The sequence below is a fragment of the Pituophis catenifer genome, unplaced genomic scaffold (genome assembly GCF_029215685.1).
Source record: "Pituophis catenifer annectens isolate HBS135680 unplaced genomic scaffold, rPitCat1.0.hap2 SCAF_10, whole genome shotgun sequence".
Classification (NCBI taxonomy): Eukaryota; Metazoa; Chordata; class Lepidosauria; order Squamata; family Colubridae; genus Pituophis; species Pituophis catenifer.
This window is the reverse complement of record NW_027256890.1, coordinates 20325180-20344032: the sequence shown is the minus strand read 5'-3', so window position 1 is coordinate 20344032 and position 18853 is coordinate 20325180. Positions and strand designations below refer to the sequence as shown.

General features: G+C 48.0%; 1 protein-coding gene across 1 annotated transcript in view; it reads left to right on the top strand.

Annotated features, from left to right (window-relative positions):
• ASH1L (ASH1 like histone lysine methyltransferase) overlaps positions 1–14395 on the top strand; it is a 67559-nt gene extending 53164 nt beyond the window's left edge. The window contains 15 exon segments of the mRNA XM_070951365.1: positions 218–229; positions 231–313; positions 1786–1943; positions 2370–2522; positions 3016–3070; positions 3212–3344; positions 3932–4180; positions 5266–5352; positions 6386–6476; positions 7069–7207; positions 8113–8285; positions 8444–8610; positions 9321–9361; positions 10514–10818; positions 12043–14395. Of these exon segments, the coding sequence (XP_070807466.1) occupies positions 218–229; positions 231–313; positions 1786–1943; positions 2370–2522; positions 3016–3070; positions 3212–3344; positions 3932–4180; positions 5266–5352; positions 6386–6476; positions 7069–7207; positions 8113–8285; positions 8444–8610; positions 9321–9361; positions 10514–10818; positions 12043–12134 (1938 nt within the window). The 3' untranslated portion in view covers positions 12135–14395.
• Positions 14396–18853: the final 4458 nt, after the last annotated feature.

Genomic DNA, 18853 nt, shown 5'->3' with positions numbered 1-18853 from the left:
CCCGGTCGTCGCTGGGATTAGGAAGCAGGTAGCTTCAGGTGACAATTCTGTCCTTCACTTCAGTCGCCCGCAGCCCCCATCAACATTTCAGAAGTGGCCAAAAACTTCTGTTTTTCATCATAGCGGGGAGGGTAAAACCATAGAGTTTTGAAACCCACCCACCCCCAGTGTAGATTTCTCCTCCCGCCCTCCAAGAAACACCGCTCTTGTTTTCCAGAAGGGCCACATTCCCCGAAGAGCCCAGCGATAACGCCACCCCACCAACTCGGCTGACTCCCCAACTGCAGATGAAGCCCATGTCCAACAGGGAAAGGTGAGGAGAAGGGAAGGGCTGCTGGTTCTCGGCCTGGGCTCTTGCCAGCCTCAACACAAGGGTGGAGCCATCCTTCCTTGGGGCTGGGTTGCCACTTACTTGGTGGGTCTTGCAACCGCTGTACGGGTTAAGGAGCTAAGTAGGCCCAGCATGGCGCTTCGGAATGGAGAACCCCTGGTTTGCCACAGCTTGGCTAGCCAGGAGTGGGAAACATGGTTGGTTTGATGGGTAGTTGATTAGCGGTTGGATGGTGATTGGGAGGTAATTTGTTGGTTGATGATGGGCTGGTTGGTGGTTGCTGCTTGCTTGCTTAGTTGATGGTTGGTTGTTACTTGGTTGCTTGATGGTTTCTGCTTGCTTGGTTGATGGTTGGTTAGTTGGTTGATGGATGGATGGATGGTGGTTGGTTGGTTGGTTGGTTGATGGATGGTTAGTTGGTTGATGGATGGTTGTTGGTTGGTTGATGGATGGTTGTTGGTTGGTTGGTTGATGGATGGTTAGTTGGTTGATGGATGGTTGTTGCTTGGTTAGTTGGTTGATGGATGGATGGTGGTTGGTTGATGGATGGTTGTTGGTTGGTTGATGGTTGGTTGGTTGATGGTTAGTTGGTTGATGGATGGTTGTTGCTTGGTTGATGGTTGGTTGATGGTTTTTGGTTGGTTGATGGTTGGTTGGTTGGTTGATGGTTGGTTAGTTGGTTGATGGATGGTTGTTGCTTGGTTAGTTGGTTGATGGATGGTTGTTGCTTGGTTAGTTGGTTGATGGATGGTTGATGGTTGGTTGGTTGGTTGATGGATAGTTGGTTGATGGATAGTTGGTTGATGGATGGTTGTTGCTTGGTTGATGGTTGATTGGTTGGTTGATGGTTGGTTGATGGTTTTTGGTTGGTTGATGGTTGGTTGATGGTTGGTTGGTTGATGGTTGGTTGGTTGGTTGATGGTTGGTTAGTTGGTTGATGGATGGTTGTTGCTTGGTTAGTTGGTTGATGGATGGTTGATGGTTGGTTGGTTGGTTGATGGATAGTTGGTTGATGGTTGGTTGGTTGGTTGGTTGATGGATAGTTGGTTGATGGTTGGTTGATGGTTTTTGGTTGGTTGGTTGATGGTTGGTTGATGGTTGGTTAGTTGGTTGATGGATGGTTGTTGTTTGGTTGGTTGGTTGATGGTTGGTTGGTTGATGGTTGGTTAGTTGGTTGATGGATGGTTGTTGCTTGGTTGGTTGATAGTTGTTGCTTGGTTGGTTGATGATGGGTTGGTTGGATGGTGATTGGTTAACAGCAGGTTGCTTGGTTGGTCACTGGTTGATTGACTCCACCCCCATTTTCCTCCCTGTCCACTCACCCACCAACCCTTTAAAGCAGCCACCTCTTCCTACCACCGCCTGCAGCAGTGGCTAAAGTTTCCCCCACTCTCTCTCCCTCCCCAAAAAATCCTTCTTCCCACTATCTTCACATTTTTTTCACCCCCTTCTAGGAATTTCGTGCTGAAACACCACGTTTTCCTGGTACGCAACTGGGACAAGATCCGTCAGAAGCAGGAGGAGGTCAAACACGACAGCGACAGCCTCCACTCACCCTCGTTGTACACCCGCTGGAATGGGATGTGCCGCGACGATGGCAACATCAAATCCGGTGAGGGTTCGGACCCCTGAACCCCTCCACTTCTCCGAGCGCCTCAAAGTTGCAGCCAGAAAGGGGCTTCTCGTAACTAAACCACATCCTTCTTTCCATCACTGCCCGTTTGCTAAATCCAGCTGCTCGTAGTAACAGAATAATAGAGTCGGAAGGGACCTTGGAGGTCTTCTAGTCCAACCCCCTGCTTAAGCAGGAGGCCCTATACTGGTACACCCCAAATGGTTGTCCAGTCTCTTCTTGAAAACCCCCAGAGAGAGAGAGAGAGAGAGGGAGGGAGGGAGGGAGGGAAGGAAGGAAGGAAGGAAGGAAGGAAGGAAGGAAGGAAGGAAGGAAGGAAGGAAGGAAGGAAGGAAGGAAACTGCCGTAACGCTGTCAGGAACCTGGCGAGCCTCCCTCCCTCATCGCCCTCCCCTTCTTTTTCAGATGTCTTCATGACCCAGTTCTCCGCCCTGCAGACCGCCCGCTCGGTGAGGACGCGACGGTTGGCGGCCGCCGAAGAAAACCTGGAAGTGGCCCGAGCAGCGCGCCTCGCACAGATCTTCAAGGAGATCTGCGACGGCATCATTGCCTACAAAGGTGAGGGTAAGCGAAAACCTGAAGCCGAACCCAAGCTTCGGGGAGTGTCCCCTTGAACCCAGGACAGGGTTCAAGGAGGCTTAAAACGTAAAAATTACAGCTGCTGTGTGTAAAATCCCCATTCCCACCCCACTCCAGGGGAAGGTTACTGCAAAATCCCCATTTCCTCCCGATCAGCTAGGACTCGGAAGGCAGAGAATAGATGGGGGCGGGGCCAGTCAGAATTTTTACTACCGGTTCTCCAAACTACTTAAAATTTCCACTACTGGTTCTCCAGAACTGGTCAGAACCTGCTGAAACCCACTTCTGCCATGGGGACTCCTGGGAGGGGCGAGGGGCGCGGGGCCAGCCAGGAGTGGGATTTGGGGGTTCTCCGAACTGCACAGAATCTTAGCTAGAGGTTCTCCCGAACCCTTGCGAACCCCCAGCAGCTGACTCCTTCTTCGGGACATCTCCATGGTCCTCACGGCCTTCCTCTCCTTTTGACTTCCAGATTCCTCCAGGCAAGTCCTGGCCACCCCTTTGCTGGTTGTCCCTCCGAAAAAAAAGTAAGTCCTTTTGCCAAAGTGGGGGGGGGGGGGCTTGGGGTGTGTGGATGGACTCCTCTCCCCCTCCCTCCAGCCATCTGAGCGTCCAAACTGGACCCCTGGTCATTCATTTTCCGCACTTCCAACCTCTCCCCGGACCAGGAACGCCGATTACTACGAGAAGATCTCGGACCCCCTCGATCTCACCACCATCGAGAAGCAGATCCTGACGGGCTACTACAAAACGGTGGAGGCTTTCGACGGGGATATGCTGAAGGTTTTCCGTAACGCCGAGGTGAGCGGGCAGCTGGCACACGGATGTCGGAAACCAAGGACGGTTTCCCACCCTCCCTTCTCTCCAAAAACCTCCATTCCCAAAGATTCCCGGCCCTGTTTGATTTCGCTTCGGCGCTGGGAATAACGTTGCACCCAGGATGGGTGTTTCAGCAACCTCAGCAACTTTTAAGATGGGGGAAGACATCAACTCCCAGAATTCCCCAGCCAGGCTGGAAGTTGAAGTCCACCCCTCTTAAAGCATGCTTATTTGGGAATTCTGGGAGTTCAAGTCTACTCTTAAAGCTCTGGCTGAGGAATTCTGGGAGTCAAAGTCCATCTTAAAGCAGGCTGATTTGGGAATTCTGGGAGTTGAAGTCCACCCATCTTGAAGCATGCTGTCTGGGGAATTCTGGGAATTGAAGTTCACTTTACAGCAGGCTGGCTGGGGAATTCTGGGAGTTAATATCCACCCTTCTTCACCTGCCTGAAATACTAGTCTAACTTAACAAGGATCAACCCTAGAATTTCACGGCCCGTTAAATCCAAGAATCTGGGAATTCCGACACGAGGAGATGACCACTGTTTTTTTTTTCCTTCCCCTTGCAGAAATACTACGGCCGCAAATCTCCGATCGGGCGGGACGTCTGCCGGCTGCGGAAAGCCTATTACAACGCCCGTCACGAAGCGGCGGCTCAGATCGACGAGATCGTGGGCGAGACGGCCAGCGAGGCGGACAGCAGCGAGACCTCCCTGTGCGAGAAGGAGAGCGGGCACGAGAAGGACGAAGACGTCATCCGTTGCATCTGCGGCTTGTACAAAGACGAAGGGCTGATGATCCAGTGCGAAAAGTGCATGGTGAGTGGGGGGGGGCACCGAAGGACCCCCTGCCCTGCCCGGACTCTCGGGAGAGGGGCAGGTTTCCCACTCCAAAAATAGAGGAAACCCCCCCATGGTTTTGTTCTAAAACAGGATTTCCCCAACCGTGGCTGCTTTAAAATGCCTGGACTTCAACTCCCAGAATCCTGGGGAATTCTGGGAGTTGAAGTCCAGGCATCTTAAAGTGGCCACGTTTGGGGGACACCCTGATCTTAAAAGCAACAGGATCCCCTGTTTCAGTGGTGAGATTCAGCCGGTTCGGGTGAATTGGTAGTTCAATTGCTGCTTGCCCCCTCCCCCTCCCCATCCCTTCCAGGAGTCCCAATGCACCCCCGTTTTTGTTCCCAGGTAAGTGCAGTACTAGGCCCAAAACGGGGCAAGGGTGTGTGTGCAACACAGCCCCCTTGCTGCCCGTTTTCGCTCTCAGGAAGCTGCAGGAGGCCAAGTGCTGCCTGTCACACACCCCTGGCCACACCCACTATGGCCACGGCCACCCAGCCGGTCATTAAGGCAGTTTACCAGTTGTCAAATTATTTGAATCCCACCACTGCCCTGTTTGGATATGCGAAGTTTGTAAGAGCTTGGATTCTTTCCTGTTGCAAGAATCTTTTTTTCAGGTTTATTTGGGTTTGTTTTGTTTGTTTGTTTGTTTGTTTTGCAAAATGCAATACCCTTCTATTGCTATTTCGTTGCTCTGCTTTGCTCAGCACTGCTAACTTCAGCTGATATTAGCCAGGGATATTCCAAGCTTCTCAGCAGGCAGATTACTCTTTTTTTTTTTCCCTATAATACATACATATATATATATATATGTATATATATATATATGACCAGGGCTGTAGAACAACTTAGTTTACGTAGGTAAAACCTGGCTAGAAAGAATATGCATATACATATATATACATATACATATACATATACATATACATATACATATATACATATATACATATATACATATACATACATACATACATACATATATATATATATATATATATTTCGCCTATACCAAGCCAAAGTTTCTTTCTCGGCGTTTCCTGAATCCTCCCTTTCTCTCGCAGGTTTGGCAGCACTGCGACTGCATGGGGGTGAACTCGGACGTCGAACACTACCTGTGTGAACAGTGCGAGTTGCGCACAGTGGATCGGGTAAGTGTCTATAAGTACGTAAGTAGATAGAGGCACAGGCAGGCAGACAAATAACTCCTCGCTGTGAACACACACAATATTTCCTCATCCTATTTTCCCCACAGTAACAACCAAGATGGTTTGGGCTGAGAGGGAGGGACTGGCCCAAAGACACCCAGCTGGATTTCATTCCTAAGGCAGGACTAGAATTTACCGCCTCCTGGTGATTGGGCCAAAGTCACTCAGCCAGCTTTCGTGCCTAAGGTGGGACTAGAACTCACCATCTCCTGGTGATTGGCCCAAAGTCACTCAGCCAGCTTTCGTGCCTAAGGTGGGACTAGAACTCACCATCTCCTGGTGATTGGTCCAAAGTCACTCAGACAGCTTTCATGCCTAAGGCGGGACTAGAACTCACCATCTCCTGGTGATTGGCCCAAAGTCACTCAGCCAGCTTTCATGCCTAAGGTGGGACTAGAACTCACCATCTCCTGGTGATTGGCCCAAAGTCACCCAGCCAACTTTCATGCCTAAGGCGGGACTAGAACTCACCATCTCCTGGTGATTGGCCCAAAGTCACTCAGACAGCTTTCATGCCTAAGGTGGGACTAGAACTCACCATCTCCTGGTGATTGGCCCAAAGTCACTCAGCCAGCTTTCGTGCCTAAGGTGGGACTAGAACTCACCGTCTCCTGGTGATTGGCCCAAAGTCACCCAGCCAACTTTCATGCCTAAGGCGGGACTAGAACTCACCATCTCCTGGTGATTGGTCCAAAGTCACTCAGACAGCTTTCATGCCTAAGGCGGGACTAGAACTCACCATCTCCTGGTGATTGGCCCAAAGTCACTCAGCCAGCTTTCGTGCCTAAGGTGGGACTAGAACTCCCCATTTCTATCCTGCTGCTTTAACCACTAGACCAAACTGGCTCTTTTCCTTTTTGAACCACCCTGGAAACCTTTGAAACAATCCCTAAGGGTAAGAAAGCCGAGCTTTCTCTCTTGTTTTGTTTTTTCCCCCCCACGGGCCCTTCCTCCTATTTCTCTCGTCTTCCCTCAGGAGGTACCGATGATTCCCCGGCCTCATTACACCCAACCCGGCTGCGTTTACTTCATCTGTCTGTTACGGGATGATCTCTTGCTCCGCCAAGGTGGGTGTCTGCCCCCGGGGGGGAGTGAGAGGCAGCCAGGAGGGGCTGTGGGGTAGCTCTTGCCTTCCCTTCAGGGTCTCCGGGTTCTGTTCTCGCTCACTAGCGAGGGGTATCCAAGCACAGGGAATAAATAGGAGGAAAAGGGAGTGGTTTGGTTGTTGTAGGAGACAACCGTTCGTATTTCTGGAAAGTTTGCTCCTTGTGTGTTTCATGCGACATTGCCAGAACTGAGGTCTGTCTGTTGCTCTGTTTGAACTGACTTAATTGGCAGCCTCCCAGGCTGGGAGCTCACGGCCTTGCATTTATCCTAAGGAGCTGATAAGGACTCTTGTTTTAGTTAACCAGGACTCTCTTGCCTGGACTTTCTGTCGGTGAAGGCAGTTAATTCCCAAAGTGTAAATAAAGTGGATTTTTTTTTCTTTATGGGGAGTCTTTCTTGCATCTATGGGGAAGGCAGTCACCTTCTGAAAGAGCTGTTGGGATATTCAAATTCCATTGGGCTTATTTCTCGTTCTTTTCCTATTTTGTTTTGCTTTTTTCCCTTATGCCCCTGCCGATGTATTTGAGGCTCTTCTCTGCTTCCCGCCCGCAGGAGACTGCGTGTACCTGATGCGAGATAGCCGAAGGACCCCCGACGGCCACCCGGTCCGGCAGTCGTATCGCCTGCTGTCCCACATCAACCGCGAAAGGCTGGATATCTTCCGGATCGAGAAGCTGTGGAAAAATGAGAAGTGAGTTTTTCACGTCTTCCTCCACGGGGGGGAAAAAAAAGTTATTTTCGCTTTTCAGCCATGCTGGAAATGGTTGCAGTGGACGCCGTGAATTCACGGCAAACATGGAAGGAGTTTTTCACAGTTTTTGAAGATATAAAACCTTCCCCCATATACTGTAAGTAGATGGGAAGGATAAGAGCAATACAGCCCCTACTACGTGGTGTAAATACCTTTAGGCCTAAGACAGGGCTGTGGGAAATAGATGTTCAGCAGAAAAAAAAAATCTTTGTGTCCAGTTGTTTCGCTTCTCATCCAAAAAGTTTCCTTAGAGCACTCACGTTTGAAAGTTTGAATGGTGTGGACTTCAAGTCCCAGAATTCCTCAGCATGGGATTCCAGCACTTGAAGTCCACACCACTTTAAACTATTATATCTGGGAATTCTGGGAGCTGAAATCCAGCCCTCTTAAAGCACTCTGGTTGGGGAATTCTGGGAGTTGAAGTCCATCCCTCTTAAAGCATTCTGGTTGGGGGATTCTGGGAGCTGAAGTCCATCCCTCTTAAAGCACTCTGGTTGGGGAATTCTGGGAGTTGAAGTCCATCCCTCTTAAAGCATTCTGGTTGGGGGATTCTGGGAGCTGAAGTCCACACCTCTTAAAGCATTCTGGTTGGGGAATTCTGGGAGCTGAAGTTCACTCTTAAAGCACGCTGGCTGGGGGATTCTGGGAATTGAAGTCCTCTTAAAGTTTCTAAAACTGAAGAAACCCTACCTTAAAGCAACGATCAGCAACAGGCTGTGAGTTCAAATTCAAAAAAAACCCCCCACAAACCCTCCAAGTCACTGTTGGTTGCCCAGAGGAGCCTCCTCTTTTGAGCACAGCGGCTTTAGGTGGGGGGACTCCCTTTGCTTCTCGCCTTTCTGCAGGGGGGAACGTTTCGCCTTCGGCCACCACTATTTCCGCCCGCACGAAACCCACCACTCGCCCTCCCGCAAGTTCTACCACAACGAGCTCTTCCGGGTGCCGCTGTACGAGATCATCCCTCTGGAGGCGGTGGTGGGGACCTGCTGCGTGCTGGATCTCTACACCTACTGCAAAGGCAAGTTGGCCAGATCCCAGAAGCGGCTTTCCTCCCGCCTGCCTCAGACAAATGGTTGCCCCCTCCCCGCCCCCCTCAATCGAAGGAAGGGCTGGTGGTCTTTGGGGCGGAGAATGACCTTGAGAACTTCTTCCCCCCCTTCCCTCCCCCACTTTCAGGAAGACCCAAAGGGGCGAAGGAGCCAGATGTTTACATCTGCGATTATCGGCTGGACAAGTCGGCCCATCTCTTCTACAAAATCCATCGTAACCGCTATCCGGTCTGCACCAAATCCTACGCCTTCGACCACTTCCCGAAACGGCTGGCGCCGAAAAGAGACTTCTCGGTAAGCAACTTTAACCCTCCTCGGCAAAGAAGAAGCCTCCGGTAGCCACCCGCGACCGCCTCCCTTAAAATTCAGGTCGCCCCTCCGCTCCACGACCGCGGCGGAGCCCCCAAATTTAGATCGCCAAGGGAGACGTCGCCGAAGTGAGTTCGCCCCCCCCACCACCACCACACCGTTTTTACGACTTCCCTTGCCACATTCGTTAAGCGAATCGACTGTCGTTAAATTAGCCACCAGGCCGGGAAGCGAATCTGGCATTCCCCCCCTTGTTGGAAGGTTGCAACGGGATCACGTGACATACATACACACACACGGACGCTGCGACCGTCAGAATCTGAGTCAGTTGCCAAGCAACTGAATGTAAATCACACGACCACAGGGAGGCTACAGCGGTCGTAAGTGTGAGAAACGGGCATGAGTCACTTTTTTTTTCAATGCCGTCACAACTTCGAACGGTCGCTAATTGTAAGTCAAGGACTATCTGTACTCTTATCAATTTCTTCCCCTTTTAATCGGGAACTTTCAACATTTAGATACGCTGTGGTTGGTGGTTAACGCTTCACAGTCTGCAACCAGATTTTTGCCTGGCCCTGCCTCAGTTTCCCAAACCTCTCCCTCCCTGGGATGACCTCTCTTTGATTGATGGGCCTCAAGATACCCTGGAGATTGAATCTGATGGGCTTTTTTTCTTTTCTTTTCTTCCATTTCAGCCTCATTACGTACCTGACAACTACAAGAGGAACGGAGGCAGGTGAGTCCCCTTGATGGTTGTGTGAAAACACCTTCACCACAGCCCTTTGAGGTACCGTATTTTTTGGACTATAAGGTACACCTGACTATAAGACACACTTAAATTTAGAAGAGGAAAATAACAACAACAAAAAGTTTTGGGCCTAACCCTTTTCCAGCCTTTTTTCTGTCCGTTTTCAAGGCTTTTTTCGGCCTGTTTTTGAGGCTTTTTTCTGCCCATTTCCGAGGCTTTTTTCGACCTGTTTTTGAGGCTTTTTTTCTGCCCGTTTTCGAGGCTTTTTTCTGCCTGATTTTGAGGCTTTTTTCTGCCCGTTTTCAAGGCTTTTTTCGGCCTGTTTTTGAGGCTTTTTTCTGCCCGTTTTCAAGGCTTTTTTTCTGCCTGTTTTTGAGACTTTTTTCTGCCCGTTTTCAAGGCTTTTTTCTGCCTGTTTTTGAGACTTTTTTCTGCCCGTTTTCAAGGCTTTTTTTGGCCTGTTTTTGAGGCTTTTTTCTGCCCATTTTCGAGGCTTTTTTGGCACGTTTTCAAGGCTTTTATTGGCCCATTTTTGAGGCTTTTTTCTGCCCGTTTCCGAGGCTTTTTTGACCTGTTTTTGAGACTTTTTCAGCCCGCTTTTGAGGCTTTTTTTTTTTGGCCCGTTTTCGAGGCTTTTATCAGCCTGTTTTCGAGGCTTTTATTGGCCCATTTTCGAGGCTTTTTTCAGGCCGTTTTTTCCGAAAACAGGCTGAAAAAAGCCCTGAAAACGGGCCAAAAAAAGCCCTGAAAAAGGCCTATGCGGAGACCAAAAAAACAACCAACGGGTGGGCAAGGCTTCAGCAATATTCGGTCTATAAGACACACAGACATTTTCACCCCCTTTTGGGAGACAAAAAAGTGCCTCTTATAATCCATCTTACAATTCAAATCTGTGGTGATCGTGGGGACTTCTTGGGGGTGAGGGGCAAGCACCCCTTCCTGCCAAACAGCCCCCTCCCCATCTTTCAGGCTCTCTGGAACGACTTTCCCCAGAAGTTATGGGTGCCCCATGAGATTGGACAACCATTTGTCTGCAAAGATATAGGGCCTCCTGCTTGGGCATGGGGTTGGACTAGAAGACCTCTGAGGCCCCTTCCAGCTCTGTTATTCCATCATTCCTCTCCTTTTCTCCCTTCCCAGGTCATCTTGGAAGTCCGACCGCTCCAAGTCCCAAAATAAAGACCTGCCTCAGGAGGAGGAGCCTCTCCCCCTTCCGGAAGAGGGGATCGCCAATCCCGAGCCCCCTCCTGGAGAGCCGCCAGCCCACCCCGAGGAGCCCGAGAAAGAGGCCCCTTCCCTGGACAACGTCGAGCTGGATAAAAAGGCAGAGGAGGGCAGCCCCGAGCCCAGGGAGCCTTGCAGCCCGGAAGAACGCCGGCACCTGCAGCGGGAGCGGCTGAACCAAATACTCCTCACCCTCTTAGAGAGAATCCCAGGAAAAAACGGTGAGTTTCCCTGGAACCCTCCCTCTCTTCCTTCCTTCCTCCCTCCTTCCTTCCTTCCTTCCTTCCTTCCTTCCTTCCTTTCTTCCTTGATTCATTCGTTTCTCCTTCCTTCCTCTCTCCTTCCTTCCTTCCTCTCTCCTTCCTTCCTCTCTCTCCTTCCTTCCTTCCTTCCTTCCTTCCTTCCTTCCTTCCTTCCTTCCTTCCTTCCTCCCTCCCTCCCTCCCTCCCTCTCTCCTTCCTTTCTTCATTCATTCGTTCCTCCTTCCTTCCTTCCTCTCTCCCTCCCTCTCTCCCTTCCTTCCTTCCTCCTTCCTTCCTCCCTCCCTTCCTTTCTCTCTCCTTCCTTTCTTCCTTCCTTCCTTTCTTCCTTGATTCATTCGTTTCTCCTTCCTTCCTCTCTCTCCTTCCTTTCTTCCTCTCTCCTTCCTTCCTCTCTCTCCTTCCTTTCTTCCTTCCTTCCTTCCTTCCTTCCTCCCTCCCTCCCTCCCTCCTTCCTTTCTTCATTCATTCGTTCCTCCTTCCTTCCTTCCTCTCTCCCTCCCTCTCTCCCTTCCTTCCTTCCTTCCTCCTTCCTTCCTCCCTCCCTTCCTTTCTCTCTCCTTCCTTCCTTCCTTCCTCTCTCCTTCATTCCTTCGTTCCTCCTTCCTTCCTTCCTTCCTTCACTCATTCATTCATTCATTCATTCCTCTCTCCTTCCTTCCTCCCTTCCTCTGTATCTGTATATTCCTTCATTTCTTCCATCTCTATCTGTTTTCAAGAAGATATTGGATAACCCTTTGTCTGGACTGGTCTAGGACTGTTTGAGAGGGGGTTGGAGTAGAAGACCTCCAAGCTCCCTTCAACTTTCCTCCCTCCCTTCCCTCCCTCCCTCCCTCCCTCTCCCCCATCATGGATTTTTAAAGAAACACTGTGATAGCCATTTGTCCAGAATGTTGTAGTATCTCCTGCTAAGGGGTTGGACTAGAAGACCTCTGAGGTCCCTCCTAACTCTGTTATCCTGTGTTCTGGAAGAGTCCCTGCTCTGAAAACGGTCTGGTAAATGCCCGCTAGACACTCCATCTCTCTCCCCCCCTCCCCCCGTTCCTCCCCAAAGCGGCCCTTTATGTATTTCCACCCGCAAAACAAAACAAAAAACGACCGTCGTGCTTTTCATCCTATCATCTTTTAAACCTCTCCTTAACCTTTCTGCTCTGTCTCCGCTTCCCCCCCCCCTTCTCCGTACAGCCATTGACGTCACCTACCTGTTGGAGGAAGGCTCCGGAAGGAAGCTGCGACGTCGCACCCTCCTCCTCCCCGAGAGCAGCTGCAGGAAGTGAACCCGCGTCCGTGTGTTTTTCTCCCCTCCCGCACACCGCCCGCGCGCCCCTCCCCCTCACCCCCTGCAGCAAGGGTGCGTCTTGCAATTCCTCCGGGCATTAAGACTGACAGCCGGGCTGGGATTTTTGGACTTTCCGCCATCCTGCGTCTCTCAGCCCTCCTGGAAGAAGCAACCGGTGGCAAGAAGAGGCCGAAGCCCTCGCGGTCCGGCCGAGCAGAAGGAAACTGACGAAACGGTTCTGTAGCACTTAGTCCCTGCACTTGGGCAGGCAAGCCCCCTCCCACCCACTCACCCCCTCCCCACCCACATCCCCCAGGAGCCTTCAGCACTGTGGGGACGGGGGGGGGGGGGGAGCCAGCCCTGCCATCTCGTTCCTCTTAAGGTACTTAGGAAAAAAAAAAAAAAACAGCCTCTCTCCTCGGGGAGACGGGGACGGAGGGGGACGGGACGGTCACCGTTTTAATTTAATTTATTCTTTTTGATTCCCCTGCCCCATTTCACTCCGATGGTCCAGAGGGAGAAAAACAAGGCATCGCCTAAAAAAGCCGTGGGGGGGCACCTGCCCTGCTGCCCCCCCCTCCCACGGGCACCTCGTCGGTCCTGCCCTTTCCAAAACCCGGGGAATTATCCGGGCACTGCGTGGCCCCCCCGAGGTCTAGCAAAATATAAATATATCTATATCTATATATTAAAAAAAAAATTAAAAACCTGTCTCTGGCAGGCACCGGAACGAGACCGCGGGGAGGGCGGGAGAATTTCCTTACCGGACATTTTGCACACACAGGAAGCTTCGCGTTCCCTACGGATTGCCCCCCCTTCCCCCCAGGGAAACTACGGTTGGATTTTTCGGAAGCACTTGGGTTCCACGTCGTGCATCCCAAGGGAGGACGGGACAAAGAGGATGCTGCGCTTAATTTTAATTTTAAATTCTTTTTTTTTTTTTTTTTTTTTTGCCTCCCCCTCCTGCTGTGGAGAATTTTTTTTTTTTTTTTTTTTTTAAAAGCAGGTTCCGGGTTCAGACTAGCCCCCCTTCTTGCGGGCTTTTCCTGTCTTTTCTCTTTCGTTTTTTTCCTTTCCTCTTCTTTCTTCCCTTCTTCTTTTTTTTTTTTATCACCTTTTCCCTCTCCTGCCCGCTTTCGTACTCAGCTGTCGTTCTCTCATGCGTCCAGTGTATATCGTGGTGGGGGGCGGGAAATTCGAGAAGGAGGGAGGGTGGGAAAACCCAGAGAAAATCTCCCACGCCCCAATGATATGAGAAGAAGGAGAAATATATATATATATATATATTAGTTATATATATATAACTTTTTCACTACACGAACCGTGGAAACAGTATTTCTGAGCGAGCGAACGAGCGAGCGTCTTGTCGCGAAGCTGTCGAGACGACTGGACCCACCGATGACACTACTCTTTTGCGGGCTTTTTTTTCCTTCCCCCCCTTTTTTAAATTTTCCTTTTTGATTTTTTTTTTTTTTAAACCCTCGTGTTTTTTGTTGTTTGTTTTTAAATTTCGAAAGACAAAAACTGTACAGCTCACCAAGCGGCTGCCTCTTAAAGAGGCAGTGTATTTCGCACTCCGCCTCTTCGGCCAGGAACAAAGGGTGCGGGGTGGGGGGGGAATAAAAAATCAAAATCGTCATGGAAGACAAAAACAAAATAAGGATTTTTTCAAAGGGGGGGCGGTTTGTTTGTTTTTCTTTTTCTTCTTCTTCCGTTCCCCCCCCCCCTCTGGTTTGCTGCAAAAAAAAAAAAAAAATCCAGACTTCACGCGGGGAAAATCAAAAAAGGAGAGACTTTCTGCAAAGTTTTCCCCAGCAGCGAAAACCCCACACAAAAATCGGGAGTTTTTTTTTTTTTCCTTTTTTTTTTTTTTTTTTTACACTGGCTCTTTAACGTGGCTTCCCGCTCTTCGTCTTTTCGGCGTTCACATGCATATTCTTGGTCCTGTTTTTTGGTGTCCTTATAAACAAAAATCCTGTTTTTAAATGTGCCAAGTTGTATATATCTTAAACCTTTTCCTTTTTAATTTTTTTTTTTTCTCGTGTGATTGTAAAGCAATATGGTAACTTTCTCTCTTTCTCTCTCTCTCTTTCTTTCTTTCTCTCTTTCTCCATGTTCCTTCCGGACGGACCAATTTTTGTTGCCCAACCACTGTACATTTTTCTCGTTGACTATATTAATTCTTCTTTTGATCTTAGTTTTGAAACCACAACGGAGAAAAAAAAAAAAACCACAATAACAACAGAAACCAAGGCGCCATTCCATTCATAAACCGGACGATTTCAATGGTTTTTAACAAAAATATATATATATAATAATAATAATGCGGGATTTTGACGGGAGGGAGGGGGGGAAACGGGGAAAGTGAAGAGGGGTTTTCTCGAGATCCGGGGGGGGGGGAATAAAACTGAGAGGGACAAATAATGACGGCCCTTCGCGGTGCAAAAGAAAAATATTTTATTAAAAAAGAAAAACGACAACAAAAGACAAAAGGAGTAAAAAAAAAACAAAACCCACCGTTTGGAATATTTTCTTACTGTAGAGAAGCAATTGTATAGCAAGATTCCCCAAGAGTATGTGATACTCAAATGTTTGTGTCGTGCGGGACTAAACCACAAAATCGCATGTTTTAAAAATAAGGGAGTTGCAAGTGGGGGGGGGGAAAGAAACAATAATTTGTGTTTTTGTTTCTTTTTTAGTTGCGCCGAGTTCGAAAAACGGGAGCGGGCGGGAATACTTTATTTTATTTTTATTTTTTTGGTCTCGAAATGGTGTCAAACACTAAAAAAGAGAGAGAGAGAGGTTTAAAAACAAAAAAAAAGTCCTTTTTAAAGAGAAAATAATAATAATGTTCGATGTCGCTGACAGTGGAGCAGAGAAGAAGAATAATGTTGATTTTTTTAAAAAAAATAAAGAAAAAAATTCAAGCGTGCCCGGGGGAACGCGAGATGCGAGACACTAAAACTTTGCCGTTTTTTTTTTATTATTATTATTATTATGATGATGATGATTTTTAACAGAAAAGAAAGAAATCTTTCTTTTTTTTTTGTCGGAAAGAGTAAATAAAGACGAAGCCGATGATTTTTTAGACAATCAAATTCTAGAGAAGCGGAAGAATTTGTGTTGGCTTTTTTTTTTTTTTTCCCCAAAAAAAATATTTTTATTTTTATTTTATTTTTGGCTTTGTTTTCTTAAAACTCGGTTTGTAGAGAATCGCTGACTTTTTAGGAGGAGAAATAAAATCAAATAAATCGGGACAGCTTGGGAGGGAAAGGGAAGGTTATTTTGTATGAAAACTTAAAAAGGAGACCCAGACCCGTTGTTTTCAAACAAAAACACAACCCTGGTAAAGAAAAGAGGCCCAGGAAAATTTAAAAAAAAAAAAAGAAAGAAAGAAAATAATGAAAGAAAGAAAGAAAAAAAAAAAACGAAAAGCACTACATTTTTGTGGCAAAGTGGAGATAACAAAACTCTTTTTAGCCTGCATGGGACAAAGCCGTGTGGTGACTGAGAAGAATTGCTGCTAATATATTTCCTTTTTACAAAAGCATATCTAAATAGACAATTGTTTTGATGTTTAATCTTTGTAAATTATGTATTACCAATTTTAACATTGGATGTAATTGCATAAAAAAAAAAAAATAAGAGCCTGCATCTCAAATATTGAGAGATTCTAGTATTAAATGGAAAAAAAACCACATGTTTCTTATTTACGGTTTCAGGGTGTTTTCTGTTTTTTTTTTTTTCTCCCCAGGTTTGCTAAAAACTCTTTTTTTTCCTCCCCTCCCTTTCAATTTTAGCTGCCCTTTGACCTCAGTTTGGGGAGTGGGGGGTCTTTCTTTCAACACTACCGTTAACAGTCTCGTTACAGGCAGTCCTCGCCCTTACGACCGCAATTTCAAAACCCGGCGCTACCAGTTCGTTTGTGGGTAGGCACAGAAGCGTTTGGGCAGGTGGGCGGAGCCTCCCGCAGCCGCTACCGTTTCGCCCGATCTGGGGCGAAACGGTAGCAACCCACCACTGAATTGAGCTCAACATTGACGTGGCTAAGCGAGAAACGTGTTAACTCTTGCCTCACAGTAGGAGTTCTTGCCCACCGTTGTTAAGTGAATCCCCGCCATTGTTAAGTGAGGGATGTGGTCATTAAGCGAGTCTGGCTTCTCCATCATGAGGTAAAAGGGGATCTCGGGACCCCGCAACGGTCGTAAATACGAGTCAGTTGCCAAACGTCTGAATTTTTGATCACATGGCCGGGGGGGAATACTATAACAGTCGTAAGTGTGAAAAATCCCTTTTTTCACCGCCGTTGTAACTTTGGTCGCTAAACGGAACCGTTGTAAATTGAGGGCTACCTGTAAATTGGAAATCAAAATTCCTCCCAGGGGCGGTTTTAAAAGCGGGGACTGAAGGTGGCAAAACATTGGAGAAATTGGGACATTTCGGAAAAAAACTTTTGAGATTGGTGGTTTGGGGAGAGATTAATTGCAGATTAGCAGATTAGGTGGCCCTGACTAGTGGTTAGAGCTGTCAATCAAACTCTGTTCCTTTTACTGGATGACTTGCAGCCAAAATTCCTCCAGTTGTGACGGTTGCATCCTTTGCAATTTTGGCCCCAAAGGGATGCGTCTTGCAGATCCGGCTAATTTTGGGATTGTGCGACTGTTTACCGACAATCAGTTGCACACCTGTCATTTATTCAGTTGAGTAATCCTAAATCTTAGGGGTGACAGCTGATTGAGCCTCGGATTTGGGGAAGGGCGGGGTGGAACTCGGCCGCTGGGGAATTCTGGGAGTTGAAGTCCACACTTCTTAACGGTTGCTAAAGTTGGGGGGAAAAAAGACTGAATTTAAGCGCAGGTAGTCTTTGACCTCCGACCTTAAGCCCCCAATTTGGTCATAATTCAGGGCAGTTGTAAAGTATGCCAGCTGGGGAATTCTGGGAGTTGAGCCCCATCCATCTTAAAGCACGTTGGCTGGGGGATTCTGGGAATTGAAGTCCACCCATATTAAAGAATAGTGGCTGGAGGATTCTGGGAACTGAAGTCCACCCATATTAAAGCACATCGGCTGGGGGATTCTGGGAAATGAAGTCCACCCATATTAAAGCATCACGGCTGGAGGATTCTGGGAAATGAAGTCCATCCATATTAAAGCATCATGGCTGGAGGATTCTGGGAAATGAAGTCCATCCATATTAAAGCATCATGGCTGGAGGATTCTGGGAAATGAAGTCCACCCATATTAAAGCATCACGGCTGGGGGATTCTGGGAAATGAAGTCCACCCATCTTAAAACAAGCCAGCTGGAGGATTCTGGGAACTGAAGTCCACCCATATTAAAGCACATCGGCTGGGGGATTCTGGGAATTGAAGTCGACCCATATTAAAGCATCATGGCTGGAGGATTCTGGGAAATGAAGTCCACCCATATTAAAGCATCATGGCTGGAGGATTCTGGGAGTTGAAGTCCACCATATTAAAGCACATTGGCTGGAGGATTCTGGGAAATGGAAGTCCACCCATATTAAAGCATCATGGCTGGAGGATTCTGGGAGTTGAAATCCACCCATCTTAAAACAAGCCAGCTGGAGGATTCTGGGAACTGAAGTCCACCCATATTAAAGCAAGCCAGCTGGAGGATTCTGGGAACTGAAGTCCACCCATCTTAAAGCAGGCTGGCTGGGGAATTCTGGGAGTCAAAAAAATCCTTCCCAAGTGACCAAAATTTGAGAGAGGAGCCTTTAAAAGCTTCTACGTTATTATTTTTTTTAAAAGGTGTTATTTTCACCTTGCGCCACCAGAGGGAGCCAAAGATGCATCTCTTTGAGATCACAATCTGAATTCAAGATTCATTTCTCAAAAAAACGTCCCAAAGAGGAGGGAAAAAAGGCAAATTAATTCAAAATTCTCCCTGATTCCTAGCAACAGAGTGTGGCGCGTGCAAAACACGCTACCTTGTTCCTCCCCAATCCGTCACCTTTAGGCAGGCCTTTGAACCAGCAAAGCAATCCAGATGCCCCATTGCCACCAGGGTTAAGTTGGTCTCACCAATTCGATTGTCTGAACAATATTTTTATTTCCTTCTCCAGTGTACAAGTGGCCTTCTAGAAAGCAGAAGTGGGCTGATTCTAGAAGGAATGAATCGACAAAGAGCGCTTGGGAAGAGCGTGCAGTGGCAAAAAATAATAATAATAATAATTAAAAATTAGGCTCCTTAAGATATTTGTCTTCCGGTTAATCCTAGCAATATAGACAGTCCTTGATTTAATGACCGCAATCGAGCCCGGGAATCTCCCGTTGCCGAGGGAGCACCTCCGTTCAGTGAGTTTTGCCCCGTTTTACGACCTTCCTTGCCAACCGTGGCTTACGCGAATCCCGGTCGTTAAGCGAATCCGCCTTCCTCCCTCGACGTTGCTTTGTCGGAAGGTCGCAAAAGGGGAGTCCGGGACACTTGCGACCGTCATAAATGCGAGTCCGTTACCAAGCGTCCGAATTTCGACCGCGTGACCTTAGGGAGGCCGAAACGGTCGTACGGGTGAAAAAGGATCATCAAAAATCGCCTTTTTTTTCCCAGCGCCGTTGTGACTTCCAACGGTCACTAAGTGAACCGTTATAAGTCGAGGACTTCCTATAGTCTTTTGTGTTTTGTTATTTTAAGGTTGGGTGTGTGTATATATGTATATATATATATATCAATTTCTCTATATTTACACGGATA